Source organism: Rhincodon typus, chromosome 17 (assembly GCF_021869965.1).
Source record: "Rhincodon typus isolate 14 chromosome 17, sRhiTyp1.1, whole genome shotgun sequence".
Classification (NCBI taxonomy): Eukaryota; Metazoa; Chordata; class Chondrichthyes; order Orectolobiformes; family Rhincodontidae; genus Rhincodon; species Rhincodon typus.
In genome coordinates this window covers 31,723,153-31,739,924 of record NC_063348.1, presented here as the reverse complement: position 1 = coordinate 31,739,924, position 16,772 = coordinate 31,723,153, and the positions used below count along the sequence as shown (strand labels likewise).

At 40.1% G+C, this 16,772-nt stretch overlaps 1 protein-coding gene across 4 annotated transcripts in view; it reads left to right on the top strand.

Moving 5' to 3' along the window:
* Positions 1 to 16,772, top strand: part of sox6 (SRY-box transcription factor 6) — a 480,402-nt gene that overhangs the window by 359,684 nt on the left and 103,946 nt on the right. For 2 of the 4 annotated variants that reach the window (XM_020517374.2, XM_020517366.2), the window contains exons 6-7: positions 246 to 366; positions 13,406 to 13,485. In XM_020517374.2, the coding sequence (XP_020372963.1) occupies positions 246 to 366; positions 13,406 to 13,485 (201 nt within the window). Of the gene's footprint in view, positions 1 to 242; positions 367 to 13,405; positions 13,486 to 16,772 lie in introns of all 4 variants that reach the window. The other 2 variants (XM_048606988.1, XM_048606987.1) reach the window with 1 other exon arrangement.

Sequence of the window (16,772 nt, the reverse complement as noted above, 5' to 3'; positions counted from 1 at the left end):
GGAAGTTATACCTCAAGAAACAGAAGACAAAACACTTTCAGCAAGAATCCTTGACTCCTGACACAAAAGGGAAAACAATGTAGCCTGAGGGCCTTTGATGTGATGATGTGAAATTGGTAGAGATTAATAGGTTAAGGGAGACCATTGTGGGAGTCTGTGTGCACACGTACACTATCACTGCTATATAATCCTTGTCAAAATGCATTTGTTCTGTGTGTGATCAGAGTTCTTGTTGTCTTTAGCAGGTTCAGGGTCACATGCCTCCACTCATGATCCCAATTTTTCCACACGACCAACGGACATTGGCAGCGGCTGCCGCAGCCCAGCAGGGATTCCTCTTCCCCCCAGGGATAACATACAAACCAGGTGAGCTTTTTAACAATGAGTTCCTTAACTGCATGGAAAGAAAAACATTTTATTGAGTACTTATTTACAATATTGTATAAAATGTTGGTGGCTTTTCTTGCATAGGAATATGTTTTAAAATAGATCTTGAACACAGTACACTTTGTTACATCTTTTATTTTCCCCTCTTATTCCTTGCCTATCCTTTCCTAAAGGAAGCAAATCATCCTATTATATTATTACGTTGAGTCCAGGTGACATTTCTTTATCTGTGACCCTCTGCCATCAGTGATGTCAGGCTAACTATCAGTGAAATTGTTTTTCTAATAAACCACTCTCTCACTAAACTTGGCTGTGTGGTCCTTTTTTAGGTGCTCTGTCTCTGCAGGTCTGCTGGAAGTGCAGTGCAAGATCTTTGAATTAAAGCCGTGACCTGGGTATGTCAGGTTTAAACTCACGTTTCAAATTTCCAAGGGGCCTATTTGGGATAGAACTTGGCCCAAAAGTGGCACCCTGCATCAGCTGGCATATGAACAAAGAGGAAAAATTCCCAGGCCAGGACTTTCCTTGACAATCCTGGACACCTGTGAAAATGCCAAGCAGTCAGCACACCGAGAGTTGCATGGAGGACTGGCCTTAGAACCAGTTTTAGTTGGGGAACTGCTTGTTTCTTTAACTTGACTTGCAGCAAAAGAACTTCTGGACTTCTGTGACAACACCGTGTGGAGCTGGAGGAACACAGCAGGTCAGGCAGCATTAGAGGATCAGGAAAGTTGACGTTTCAGGTCAGGACCCTTCTTCAGAACAAAGGTCCGTTTCTGAAGAAGGGTCCTGACTCGAAACATCAACTTTCCTGCTCGTCTGATGCTGCCTGACCTGCTGTGTTTCTCCAGCTCCACACTGTTGTCTCTGACTCCTGCATCTGCTGTTCCTGCTATTTCTGGACTTCAATGCTTGGATTCATCAACAAACAAGTCTCCAGGACTGGATGTGATGCATTCCAGAATGCTTAGGAAAGTAAGGGGGAAATTGTGGAGGCACTAGCTTTAATCTTCCAATCCTCCTTTAAATAGGGCGTGGTGACAGAGTACAGGATGATTGCAAATCTTAAGGATATAAAGGAAATAAAATAAACCCAGCAGCTACAAGCAAAGCTGTCTAATCTCAATGGGGGGAAAGATTTTAGGCATTAATGACAAAATTACCAGTCACTTTGTCATGTGTGGATTAATTAGGGAAAACCAGCATGGATTTGTTAAAGGCAATTGTGATAACAGAGCTGGTGATGACAGTAATGCTGTTATAGATGGATGTATAAACACTATATGGTGTTTGATAAATTGCCAGCAACATTAAAGTCCATGAAATAGAAGGGACAGTGGCAGTGTGGATACAATATTGGCCAAGTGACAGGAAACACTGGGTGGTGATTAGTGGTATTTTTTCTCAGACCGAAGGAAGATATGCCATGCACATCCACAACCATCTGTACTCAGCCTACCTGCTTTCCTTGATATAGGTTGATAACCTAGATCTGGGTGTGCAGGACACAAATTCAAAAGTTGCAGATTACACAAAATTTAGAAGTTTTGTAAAGTGAGAGGCAAATATTGATAAACTTCAAAAGAGCATGGAGAGGCTGGCAAAATGATGGACAAATAACAGATGGATTTTTATGTTGAAAAGTGTGAAGTGCACATCTCAATTGGAAGAACATGGTGAGACTATTAGAAGTGAAAGATATATTGAAAACGAGGCAGCTGAAGGTATATGTGCACAAATCATTGAAAGTGGGAGGGCAGATTGAGGACTCAGTAAAAGATCACAATGGGACTTTGAGTTTTCTAAGTGGGGACATAGAGTATAAATGCAAAGAATGTAGGCTAAATATTTATCATATTGTAGTTTAGCTGAAACTGGAGTATTAAGCCCAATTCTGAGCACTGCATTTAGATGCTGTGAACCACCAGTCACTTCTGTTTGCCATGCAAAAATACCGTTCATAATTAATGGGAATTTATTAAAACGATAAATGTTTAGCTACTCTTTTCAGTGCTATATGTAGTAAATTTATGCGCATCAATTTTTAAAATTAAACACCATGAGTAAATTATAAATTCATGCTAGTACAAATGTATAGAGATTTTCATATTATGAATATTAATACTACATTCAACATATTTATTTGAAATATTCTAATATTTGTTACAAAATTCTCACAATTTTTTGGGAAGCTAACACTTTGTTCAATATTAATCAAACAAAGTGAACAATAACATAAATGTTATTTATATAACCATTGTATCAGAGATAGTAGGAACTGCAGATGCTGGAGAATCTGAGATAACAAGGTGTAGAGCTGGATGAACACAGCAGGCCAAGCAGCATCATAGGAGCAGGAAGGCTGACGTTTCGGGCCGAGACCCTTCATCAGAATTGGCGGAGGGGAAGGGGGTTCTGAAATAAATAGGGAGAGAGGGGGAGGCGGATAGAAGATGGATAGAGGAGAAGATAGGTGGAGAGGAAACAGACAGGTTGAAGAGGCGGGGATGGAGCCAGTAAAGGTGAGTGTAGGTGGGGAGGTAGGGAGGAGATAGGTCAGTCCAGGGAGGACGAACAGGTCAAGGGGGCAGGATGAGGTTAATAGGTAGGAAATGGGGGTGCGGCTTGAGGTGGGAGGAGGGGATAGGTGGGAGGAAGAACAGGTTAGGGAGGCAGGGACGAGCTGGGCTGGTTTTGGGATGCAGTAGGGGGAGGGGAGATTTTGAAGCTTGTGAAATCCACATTGATACCATTGGGCTGCAGGGTTCCCAAGCGGAATATGAGTTGCTGTTCCTGCAACCTTCGGGTGGCATCGTTGTGGCACTGCAGGAGGCCCAGGATGGACATGTCGTCTGAGGAATGGGAGGGGGAGTTGAAATGGTTCGCGACTAGGAGGTGCAGTTGTTTATTGCGAACTAAGCGTAGGTGTTCTGCAAAGCGGTCACCAAGCCTCTGCTTGGTTTCTCCGATGTAGAGGGGCCACAATGGGTACAGCGGATGCAGTATACCACATTAGCAGATGTGCAGGCAGACATCTGCTTGATGTGGAAAGTCTTATTGGGGCCTGGGATGGGGGTGAGGGAGGAGGTGTGGGGGTAGGTGTAGCACTTCCTGCGGTTGCAGGGAAAAGTGCCGGGTGTGGTGGGGCTGGAGGGGAGTGTGGAGCGGACAAATTCCCTACCTCCCCACCTACACTCACCTTTACCGTTTCCTCTCCACCTTTATATAACCATGTTCCTTTTGCTCGTGCTATGGCTCCACATGCGGAAGCTAGCTCGGTTGTGTGGTGTTATGCGAGTGGTAGGGATGTTTCTGGCTTTTTGTTTATGTAGCCTCAGTCATGATATTGGGTGTGAGTAATATGCATTTTGAACTAGCCTGCAGACCATCTGGAGGACCTTTGCAGGTTTACTGTGGCCCAGAGACTACAGTTTGAGAATCGTTAATCTATAAGACCACAGTTAGAATGCTGTGTCTAGTTTTGAATCACCTTTCTAGATGAAAGGGTAGAACAATTAAGGGGTGTAGCCCAGATTTACTAGAATGCAACTTGATATGAGGTCATCCAAATATAAAGAAATACTTGCAAAATCAAATAGAAGAGATTGTGGAATTATTTGATATGGTTGTTTGAAATTATAGGTTCATAGTCATAGGGATATACAGCACGGAAACAGACGTTTTGGTCCAACTCGTCTATGCCAACCAAATATCCTATATAAATCTAGTCCTAGTTGCTAGCATTTGGCCCATATGCCTCTAAACCCTTCCTATTCATATACCCATCCAGATGCCTTTCAAATGTTGTAATTGTACCAGCTTCCACCACTTCCTCTGGCACCTCATTCCATACACGCACCACTCTCTGCGTGGAAAAGGATGTCCCTCAGGTCCCTCTTATATCTTTCCCCTTAAACCTACACCCTGTAGTTTTGGACTGGCCCACCCCAGGGAAAAAAAACCTTGCCTATTCACCCTATCCATGCCTCTCATGATTTTATAAACCTCTACAACGTCACTCCTCAGCCTTCGATGCTCCAGGGAAAATAGCCCCAGCTTATTCCACCTCTCCCTATAGCTCAAACCCTCCAACCCTAGCAACATGCTCATAAATCTTTTCTGAACCCTTTCTGGTTTCACAATATCCTTCCTGTAGGAGGGAGACCAGAACTGCACGCAATACTCCAGTAGTGGTCTAACCAATGTCCTGTACAGCCGCAACATGATTTCCCAACTCCAATACTCAATGCACTGACCAATTAAGGCAAGCACACCAAACGCCTTCTTCACTATCCTATCTACCTGTGACTCCACTTTCAAGGAACAATGAACTTACACTCTCCAAGACCATACCATTAAGTGTATAAAGTCCTGTCCTGATTTGCCTTTCCAAAATGCAGCACCTCTCATTTATCTAAATTAAACTCCATCTGCCACTCCTCGGCCCACTGGCCCACCTGATCAAGGTCCCATTGTACTCTGAGGTAACCTTCTTCGCTGTCAACTACACCTCCAATTTTAGTGTCATCTGCAAACCTACTCACCATGCCTCTTGTGCTCACATCCAAATTATTTATATAAATGACAAAAAGCAGTGGACGCAGCACCAATCCTTGTGGCATATAAAGGATTGATGGAATAGAGTGATTGTAAACCAATGTTTGCAGTGTTTACGAGATCGAGAAGAGAGCACATAGCTTATCAGAGATTGAACAATGAGAGCAGAAAAGAAACATTCTTGTATTGGTGGAAGATTGTGGTATGTGCCACTTGTGTCAGTATTTGGAAAAGGATGATGTCGGTATTAGATAATCAGTTAGAGAGATGATTGAAGGATAAGAGCATAAAGGATATTGGATTAAGCTTAACCAATACTTACGTTGAAGGTAAGCACCAACACAAGTTCTTCTGAAGAAGGGTCCCGACCCGAAACATCAACTTTCCTGCTCCTCTGATGCTGTGTTCCTGCAGCTCCACGCTGTTGTCTTAACTAGGGTCCTGTTTTTCAGTCAAACAGGCAGCATCACACATAATGTTCTTGGAGTTTAACATCTGGCATTGGCCCTGCTTGGCAATTTGGTTAACAATATTTTGTTGGGTTCTTAGACTCATCTTGGTGTGGATTAGGCATAAAAGCAGGCTGCATCCTGTCATTCTTTTCCTAGCTGCAAGGCTTAAAGAAGGCACCACAATGCGGGAAGCTCTTCAGTCTGCCAGACCAAGGGCTTCTATTTAAGTCACAAAGTCAATAATCTGAATTCCTGCATGTGACTGACTGACTGACTGTAGTATAGGAAGAATCTAGATTATGGCAAACAAATTCTCAGGTGACGTAAAAAGCTTTGGTCTCCAAATCAGTGTCCCTGTAACTAAAGTTATGTTTCAAGCAAAACTAAACATGATGAAGCATCACACATAACTATTGATATCATCAGTGTCAATGCTGCAGAAAAATTCTCATTCCTTGTGTGTTGTCAGGGTCGTCATCAATGATGAAGTATTGGTGCGGGTAGACTGAAAGCAGGTTTTGCTAATGGTCATGTCTGGAAACACAATGACATTAAATGGAAAACCAAAATTAAACTCTGCTGCCATTGTCCTTAGCATCCTGCTGTATGGCGCAGAATCTTTGGTCTGCTGTCGGTGCCACACCAAAGCTCTGGTATGCTTCCATGAATGGCATATGAGGAACATAATGTGACATCAAAGGCAGAACAAAATCACATATCCTCCATCGTGCTGGGAGAGCCATCATGGAGACCACCTTCCAGGAAATTTAATTTAGATGGACATGCATCTAAATGATGAATCTCTAAGCATTTTTTTTGTGTGTGAATTACCTGATTGCAAACAACATCAAACTGATGCAGAACAAATGATACAAGGGGACCCTAAACAAGAAGCCTGAGAACCTCTGCATGGCAGATCATCATTCTTAGAAAACCATTGCAGCTGACCAGCCCAGATGGAGGCAAACTCTGAAGTTTCATTCATGAAGTTTCATTCAGAACGTTTTGAAGATCATCTCCACTAATCTCACATGTGACATCCCCAGAGAAGACCAGAGGTGGTGCAACTGCAGAAACAACCCCAAGCACCAATATTATGAATTGGAGTTCTGTGGAAATCCATGCTGATCTGCATCAGGTTCTTCAGTTATGAGATGATCCACAGAAGACAATTAAGTTACACACAGCTTGGACGTTCTTGAATAACAGAGTCTATTATCAAGAAATTTGAGTTGGTGTGCAAATCATAGCATTAAAATTAGCCTCAGCATTCCTGATGAGGAAGGGGAGTATTCATATGGAAAACTTGCTCCTGGTTGACCTCCACTGACCCAATCTGAAAAGTGGGTGTGCTTGTATTTTGGGAGGACACCGTGTGATAGCCCCATTTTTAATAACCAGTTGCCAGTTAGTGTTTCAGGCTACGTGTGAAGATTGGCCATTTAGCTGGTGCTTGTGTTGTGGGCAGCTTCAGTGGAACCATATCTCATTATTAAAAGGCATTGGGAAAGTTAGGAAATGAGAAATAACTCATTGTACGCATACATATTCTAAAAGGTGTATGACCTTCATTATTCTGGTTCCCATGTCTTATCACAGACTAAGACTCCCTTCATATTGTAGCGTGCAACAGACAGAGAATGTGAACAGAACCACAGCCAGACAACCTGTACTGTTCTATTCCTGATGTAGTCAGTATTCTGCCATTCCTACAGCATGTTTCACTCTCCATGACATTTTTTTCCATGTCTTAATAATTTTCTTCTCTGGTTTGGCAAGTTACTTGTTGTTAAACGACTTTGTGGGTAAACAATATGAGAATGCAGGCACAGTATTAATGCAACAACTTTCAGATTTAAATCATTTGAGTGCCTGTCAGAAACATTTTTAACAAGGGTGAATTAAAACTTGGGAATATTAACTAAGTATAAATCAAACATTGGTTTTACTTTATAAAATCGATTGAGAAACAAATGACTCTGCAGTCCTGGTGATGGTTATATTCTGGCTCATTCGATGAAGCGATAGTTAATCAAGCATCTTTGTTGTGATGACATATAGCTACAGGAGGTTTGGAACAAGCTAATGATTGAAAAGACATAAATCTTCCAAATTGAAAATTGAAATATTTCCAATTTGTTTTAAAAGAACAGACTATTTTGCTTATGGTAATACAACTTGGTGAAGCATGGTGGTTTTGACCAATTAGCACAAACCTTAACTTTTGTTTTTCACTTTCTGCCCATCCTTTTTTTGCTTGTTTCTTCTGTTTGTTCTCCATCCTTGCCCTCATTCCTCTGATCAAGATTTTATTCACAACTTCTTTCTTTCCTTTATATACCCTTACACAATTTTTCTACATTATGTTTTTAAAAATACCTTTTTTAGTTTGATTTTCCATTTTCTTTCACTTAATATTACTTTTTTAAACCCTCTGACTCTTTACTGTCTGCCTTTCTAAAAAAAAAGTCTATATAATGCAATGACATAATTCATGTAACAGAAATAAATGTGTGCCACTGCTGCATGACATGTAGTGGTTAAGAATGCATTGATTTTATTTTTTACGGTTTCAATAGCAAGCTTAGACTTTTCAAAAGGTAAAACATTCCATAGTTATGATTCTTTTTATACGAGATCCCTAATTCATTCATTGCATCATTGGCAAATTGTATTTGTCAGGAGAAACATCCACTTCAAAAAGCAAAGGGAAAAGTGAGGACAGCAATCTTGAAATTGATTCTCTGGGTTGTAAGGTGGTTTGCAATGCTGGGTGTGTGGGACAGAGGCTATGAGTGAAGACATGAGCTGCAATGTTCTAGGTGATTCAAAGCTATGGAAGCTAAAAATGGAACAATTGGCATAGCAGGCAGGTAAAATCAAGTTTTAAGATAATAAAGGCACAGATTAAGACTTCAATGGAAGAAGGAAATAGATAGGGCAGGTGTGCCTAAAAATTTCAGAAGTGAAACTAAATGGTAACTGATTGGAAATTGGGAGGTTCATCAGTTGGAGTTAAGTTTATTCGACTCTAGGCTGAAGCTGTGGTAGCTGTTGGCGAGTTAAAGGAATTAGGATTGGCTCAATAGCGCCACTACTGAAACTCTTGTGGTGCAGTAATAGTGTCCTTATCTGTGAATCAGGAGGTCCAATTTCAAATCCAATGTAATAATATCTCTGGGTAGGTTGATTAGAAAATATCTGGCGCCACTACTGACTCAGCTGGCCAAGTCCTCAAGGACAGGGCTGTGAGACTGGGTGTAAAGCAGTTGGTGAGATAAGCAACATAAAAAAAAGGACCTTATCCTCACCAATCTATTTGCAACAGGAGTTATGCATTTAATGAGATGGAGGGGGAGTGGTAAAAAAAGTTTTAGTTTTTATGTCATTAAGCTGGAGGAAATGTTAAGGACAAGAACAGAAAATGCTGGAAGAGCTCAGCATGTCTGGCAGCATCTGTGGAGAAAAATCAGAGTTAACGTTTTGCATTGAGTGACCCTTCTTCAGGAGGAAATGTTAACTTTATCAACACATAGAAACCAAAGCAGCTCAAAGGAATAACTTAGCCCATCAGCCCCTTGCCTAATTTTGCACTCATTAATTTTAATGGAGTGTTAAATATGGGATGGTAGAGGGGTTGTTTATATCAAAGAAGACCTGACCTAAATCAATTTGTTTTCTACCAGGCATATTAGGTTAAAATTACCCTCACCACATCACTGCCTGAAGCAAATAAGCCTCTTTGTTTATTCTGTGCTGAGGATGTGGTAAAGCCATCAAAAGCTTTTCCCATATTGAAGGCACTGAATTGCACTGCTGTACGGCTGGGACAAGTTAATAGGTCAATGGCATGGAAGTACATCTCAAGCCACTAAATGCAGAGATAAAAGTAGAAATGGGGATGCTGGAATTTTGTAACAAGGGAGTAAATGCTGGAAATTAACAGTAAGCCAAATAGCAACTAGGGATGGATTGGTTAACGTTTAGACTATTTATTGTATTTTAATCAAGCATCTAAATACTAATTTTCTGTCTCTTGACCGACCGTTGTGCATTTCCAGTGACTATGACACGGAGCCCTAAAGTGTGTGGCAATAAAGTTTCAAGAATCTAGGCACTAGCACAGATAACCTTTCATTTATATGCTATATATTTTCAAAATACTGATGGTCAAACTTAAATAAAGGTAATGGATCAGGAACAAGTGGTAAGACACTCTTTGCAACAATCTATTGTGTGCCTTGAAAATGCAGGGGCAATGGTGTTGCATGATGAGAGCAGAAGTATGGAAGCCTGCTAGAACATGCTGGTGTTCTACAAACAAATCAAATGGAAATTGTTCCTCACACAAGCATTCTTAATCCAAACAAATTTGAAAACGATTGCTACAGCATGTCCATTGACTCCATGCCAAGGACTAACAGAGTAGACGGTGAATTCAAAGCAAACTAACAATATTTTATAGTAATTATTGGTGGTTTGCTTGATAAGTGTACTGATCATTACAGAAGCCAAACCGTACAAACCTGTCCTCAGTTTGTGCTAAAACAGTTGACATCAGCCAAACTGAGTGAAAACAATGGAGCTGCCTCAATGATTGAATGTTCTAATCATGTTTCTACTTTTGTAAAACAGCAATAGGAGTCGTTCAAATGGCCTGTGCTACGGAACTAAAGAGAAACCCAACAAGAATTCCTACTCTTTATTGTGATTCAATGACCCCATACCTAAAAAGGGTGTGTGAGACGATTTCGGATGAGTGTAGTTTTGGGGTGACAGCAATGCTGTCTACAACATAATAGCTTGCCTGCAGTCATAGCCAAAGCTTGCAGAGTGAAGGTTAGATGAGTTCCCAACAGACGTTCAGAACACTTGGAACTACACACCAGCATCTTCAGGAGCAGGGAGAAGAAAATCCAGGCCAATAAAAGAGCCAAACTAAACTTTTTCTTTTGAAGCATTCTTCTATACTTGAAAGTTGAAAGATATTCATGATCTAACACGATCATGTGGAAAACACGGGTGCCTCTCTGTATTGACTGCCTTGAGTTTATGAAGTATACAGACTAGAAGTTCCTTTTATTTGCCCTTCCCTGACAGTACAATGTATTCTATCATCTGGTGCAAAATAACAAGTCACAATGCAAAATCGCTTGAACACGAACCACAAGTTTTCTTAATTGAATTTGCTCCAGGTAACCACCGTAACAATTTGTTTTACAATGAACCTTTTTAAATAGAAATAAAAATAACACATTTGAGCAGCTGAGGGAAAAATTCCAGCCTCAGGTGAGTTCTGAAACACAAAAGGGTGTGGTACGCAACAGTTCACCATGAAAGACAAGGCCAACAACTGCAGATATCCGGCAGCTTCTAAGTGCAGTAACGCCACAGCTGTAAAGCATTGCTAGAGGGGATTTTCAGATTGAGATTTTAATGAGTTGGACGTGGAAAAAAAATTCATTACACGTAAAACTAAGTTCCCCCTTTTCTTCCCTACCTGCCACCACTCACCCCATATTACATCATTGCTGATCTAGTTTGTTCTTAAAAAAAACTCAAACTAACAAAACTGACCGATAATTTTGTATTGTTGTTTTATCACTTAAATTGTCCTAAGAGAAAAGCTAATCTTCTAAAGTACTGTACCACAAGACACCAAGGCGAGGTAGTACTAGGGGAAATGCAGCGGAACAGGGCTTTGAAAGCAGCCAGGAGAGAGATATTTATGAAGCATGTATGTTCTCACAGTGGTGCATCATGGATTGATGAGATACAGATTTGTCTCTGTGCGTGTATTTGATTCATTGAGTCATGAGACATGGAGCTTGATTGAAAATGCATGTGTGAGAAAGGCGGTGTCCAACATTTTTCAGAGTTACAGGCCTGAATATTTCACTTTATTGCATGTCCACTTATCAATAAAAAATAACAATAGTAACTGGTAATTGAACTTGATGCAAACTGAATGAAGTATGAAACAGTTCAGTATGCCAGAAATATTCTTCTGAAACGTAAAGTTTACCAAAATGCTGTAATAACCATTGTCCTTTTTAATTGATCAACCATCTCGGTTTTAAGCTGGGGAAGCAAACTATTTCTTCTTTTCTGATATCAATGGTTTACGATTTGGCAAGACCTTTTCCCCAGTGGGACTGAGTAATAGTATTGAAATTCCCACATATTATTTGACAATATTCTTCCATAACACATTGTTTTAAAGTAATGACACCTTTACTATTTGAATTTAAACTGACCAATTTGGTAGTTTCCAACAGCTTCATGACAACAAAAATTATACTCATGACACATAAATGCAATAAAAGTCCACAGCACTTCACGCAAGTATTATAAAGCAAAGTTTGACACCAAAGTACAAAAGCAGATATCAGGGAAGATTTTTCTAAGAATGCTTCTTTCATAATTGAATAATTTTAAAGTGGAATAAACATAGTAACCGTACTTAGATATCACCTGACCCATACGCCAGTTACTATTACATTTGTGATTGAGTAGAGAAGGTGGTACAGTCCTGAAAACACCCTTACTAACATTGTCAGTCATACAAACATCACAAGACACATGAACGAAGTCATTCATTTTCGTCAATTTAGTCTTTCTGAAGTGATTCATTAAAAAAAAACTGGCAAGCTCATCCTGTACAAGTCTGGTGGAGACTAAGATTTTGATTTAGTCTTTTTTCCAAAAATCCAAGTCTTTGACCATGTATCTATATCATCTTTGTGTCAATGAAGTTCCACCAAGCGTCAAACTTAAATGGTCACTTCCAACACGGAAGCACAACTAAATGGATTATTAGGTTGTTAGTCTCAGCCCTGTGTAAGAATTATCTTAGAATCAACTTAATGTTTCCCTTTATTGCCAGCTTTGACCCTTCATCAGCTTTGTCCCCATGATGTTTGATTTTTTTTTCTATCAAAGTTTGCTTTTGGATCAGTGGATGTTTGTTCATTGTTGGTTTGTTTTGATGTTTTCTTTCAGTTGCGAACTTCAATCAATGACATTACCTATCACTATCATTTCAAACTTCCATTTCTAATTTGTATACTTTTCTTGTTGCACATTAATTAGAAAACCGTTTGGAAAGCAGGATATAACATGTTTTCTTCCCCACAGGATCATTAACTCTTATTAGTCATTGAAAGCTTGTTGTGGTTTGCTGCTTTCACAAGGAAATGCAGCACCAGAAACCAATGAATTACATGACAAAAATGCTATTCTTCACCTAAGTATGCAATGTGGCTTTACACAAGGGACATGGGTAGTTCATTTCTGATGTGCTCATGGATAAGTCTGCTCCCTGGCTTGAAGAGCTCACTTGAAAGGAGCAGGCAGAACTTCTGCAGAACAACAGAATCAACTGTGCTAGCAGCTCAACAATTTTATACTTACTTCATTTACCTCTGCAATAAAATAGTATTGTGTTGGTTTGAGGACCTATTGTTAATCCATTTTTATCTTGCAAATGACTATCAAAAAATCTTACTACGTACAAAATATATCTTATTTAAAAAAAATTAGTGTTTATAAATTTAAAAGTTTGATTGGCATATATTTATTCTGATATGCCAGAATTGACAATCATCTCGTGCATTGTTAATAGTTTAGGTTGAGGTTGATTGACACAATTTAGGGCTGTTTATTAGACTTGCTTCAGTAACTTAGACTATTTTGTATGAATTAAAGCGCACTGGCAAGAGCCTTGTGAGGGAACTAATTTATGTGTGTGTGTAAATCTTTTTTCTCTTTAGCATGAAAAGAACAGACCCTTTCTAATTTGTTCTCTTTTTTTCATCAGTTTGCCTACAAACCATCTGTGAACAAAAGTTCCAAATCTACACGGCATGTTTCTGCCCAGCTGAAGCTTTTGTTTGGGCAGATGTTTGGGCTCAGTGGTGGAAAAGCAGCGGTAAAGGTTCTGTTGGCACATGTTTGCTGCTATTCTTCGCTTATTGTCTGAACCTGTGTGCATTGTTCTTCATCGACAGGTGATAGCTACCCTGTGCAGCTCATTCCATCAACAATGGCAGCTGCAGCTGCGTCTGGACTCAGCCCACTACAGCTTCAGGTATGTGCCACAACAAAGAATTCTGGGATAGGAGCCAAAACATTATACTGAATGCCAGTCCGATCACTTGAGATATTTTTTCCCTCTATCTACAATGAAGCATACTTAACACTTTAAGTCCTGAATAAACAGCAACATGGAAAAATATTGTATCAAATATTTTACAACAAAGTAACAGCTCACAATGCAGGGTTTTGCACTGTGGCTCAGTGCATTGCAGCTCCTTACATTTTATGTCTGCTGCTTGTCTCCTAAATGCTAATTGATTGCATGGGGTGGACCCTGACTGTAAATTCCAAAGCACAAATTATGTGCCGAGTTTATAACGTGCAGCGTCATTGGGTCTACAAAAATATTGCGTTAGGATACGATGATCCTTATGGTAATATTGAAGTCCCAGAGTTAACTTTTTGTCTGTGTATAGCTTTGTACAGCTGTGCATGCATTTGTATCCAATGTACAATTGAGAGAGTGCTGCATGGTCAGAGGTGCTGTTTTTCAAATGAGATGATAAACCAAGCTCTGTAAAATTCCTTCCCATTGTCCTTGACAACATTTATTCTTTTCAACTGACCTCACCAAAGCTGGTTATTTGGTAATTAATCTGTTTGTGGGACCTTTTGACTGCAAAATGGCTATGTTTCCATACAAAACAATAGTGACTTCACTTGAAAAATACATCATTGACGGTGAAGTGCTATGGAATGTCCTGAGGATATGAAGGGTATTATATAAAAGCAAGCTATGTTTGTTGTTATGTGTGTGTCTGTGAGTGTATATTTGCCTAGCCTTTATTAGGGTGTGATCTTTCTCAGTTTACACTGCTAGTGGGAAGCCTTTTCCATAAGTTACACATTAGCAGGAAATTGTGGGCACTCTGATTAACGCTCCACAACTGGATTAAACATAGATAGTGACAATACTAAAACAGCACATTTCTCCTGTTCCTCAAAGGCTCATAGTCCTCTACTTCCCTCATATATTGTTGTGACTGTGTTGTAGAAATGCCATCGTCATGATTTTCCTTCCAAATCTAACACAAAGGGCCAGTTTTCAAGAGTAAGCCTAAACTGAAAGTGTTTGTAACCCAACAGGTACACGTATGATATACACTCTCACACATGTGCACCCACCCACTCCTTCATTCTCTCTCACACATTCAAAATCCCTCCAGCATTTGCACTCCATGCATGCACTCACAGATCCTTCTGTCTCATTCTTTCTTAGACATCTGTGTCTCTCCCTCACATCACATGCACATGCATGCACGTGTATACATATGTGCACACACACATGTACACACTCATTCCAGCAGTTATTACTGGATACCAATGACAATCAAGAACTGTGATTGGTATTTTTCTTCGGTAGCCCTGGATCCCCAGACAGTTGAGATGTAGCAGCCTTGGTGAGATCAACTGACAGAGAAGCAGTTGCTTTGAATCTGCATTTGGAGCTATTATTTTATTGTACAATATAATAACCAGATCTATCCAGAGGGATGCTTAGACCATCTTATTCAACAGGTGCAGGTAATGACAACCTGAAAGTATATGTGTCATCTGCTGAAACCAGCAGTTGGAAACCATTTGTACGTGGCACCTCCTAACTTGTATAGCTTGAGCTAAACAATGCAACCCAATGAGTCATTAGGAGCTTCAACTTGTATATTTTTTTAACCTCACTTATCTGTAGAGTCTGTGGCCATTTTAATATTGCTGCAATCCCCTTCCCCTCCCCCATTTCTGAAGAAGGGCCCAGACCCGAAACATCAGCTTTCCTGCTCCTCTGATGCTGCTTGGCCTGCTGTGTTCATCCAGCTCTACACCTTGTTATCTCAGATTCTCCAGCATCAGCAGTTCCTACTTTCTCTTAATATTGATGCAGTTTTAATTGGGATCTTAGGAGAAGTTTATCCTTGAACCAGCAGTCTAATATTTTACTGGTTAATTTCTGGCCTGCTATTTGATAGGGCTCAATGGCCTTGATAAGCTGGGTGTTTAATTCTGACAATGGGGGTGGCGGGTGGGGGCGCGGTGGGGGGGGTGGTGTGGGGTGGGGCAGGGTGGGGAGGGGGGAGCGGAGGGGGGGCATGGGGTGGTGGGGTGGGGTGTGCAGAATTGACCCAGGTATAAACAATTGAAGCAGGCTCACAGATGCTGTTCTAGAATTCGAATTATAAACAACCAATAGAAAAGCTCCTTTTGTGCAGTATTTATGTTCTGAGTCACCATATTCCTAAGAGAGGCTGTTACATAGCAGACTCTCCCGATAACAAGTGAAGAGTCTACAGGTCCTATTGTCATTTATTAATCAGATTTGTCTCTGAGATTTTTTTGCCACAATATTACAAGGAGAGAAAGGAGGAGTGTATTCACTGCCTGTCTTGTCTACCATTGTTAATTAAAAGCTTTAACCTCACATTTAGCCTTTGGGTACTAAACTGTTAATGTGGGAGTAAAAAGACTGAATACTGCCTATTTTCAACAAGGCTGATAACGGCAGATAATGTTTAAGCATTAAAACTTTAAATGGCTAGAATTGTTACCAAACAAAGCAAATACTTTATGAAAAATGTGACATGTAACTTTTTTCCAGATACAGTAGTGTAATTTGTCCTTCACTGCTTATCGCTTAGAGCTTTAATGAGCCTTGGCAAGTCCTAACAATGCATGCAGCTGCAATACAAGCACCAACGGTTCCACCATCAGATCGGAATTCATGTACAGTATTTGAAAAGAGAGAGAAATAAATCGGGGTTGGCGGGGGGGGGGATGAAAAAGAATGAAAGAGGAATGAACAGATGCTGGTTAAAGAGTTGTCTTCTTAACTGTAAACAAAGTATATTTTGGATAATGACCTTTTGTGGTAATGTCGGGTGCTGGTCCAAAGCAGTACTGAAGCATTTCTCAACATGCCTCAGGGACAAAATAATGGTAGAGCGAAGGCCAAAGAATTCTATTTTTAGTGGAATAGCAGAACAGATGCAGTCATGAATAGTCATATATTTGAAGGAAGGACGAGAGGCTTTAAACATTAATTTAGATAATGTATTTATTTAACCCTGGGAACAATTCCGAAACTATAATTCTGAGGGCATCACATGTATTTGACCTTTCAAATGAAGGGGAAACAACTGACGAAAATTTTACGGTATTGTACTTATGGCAGATTTTAGTGTTTCCTCATTTGTTCAAAAAGTTACAGATGTGCCCAAATGCAAATCACTTTTCAGAATCTTATTCTGCCATTTCCTGATTCAGCAACAGCCGTGAAAAGTTAGTGGT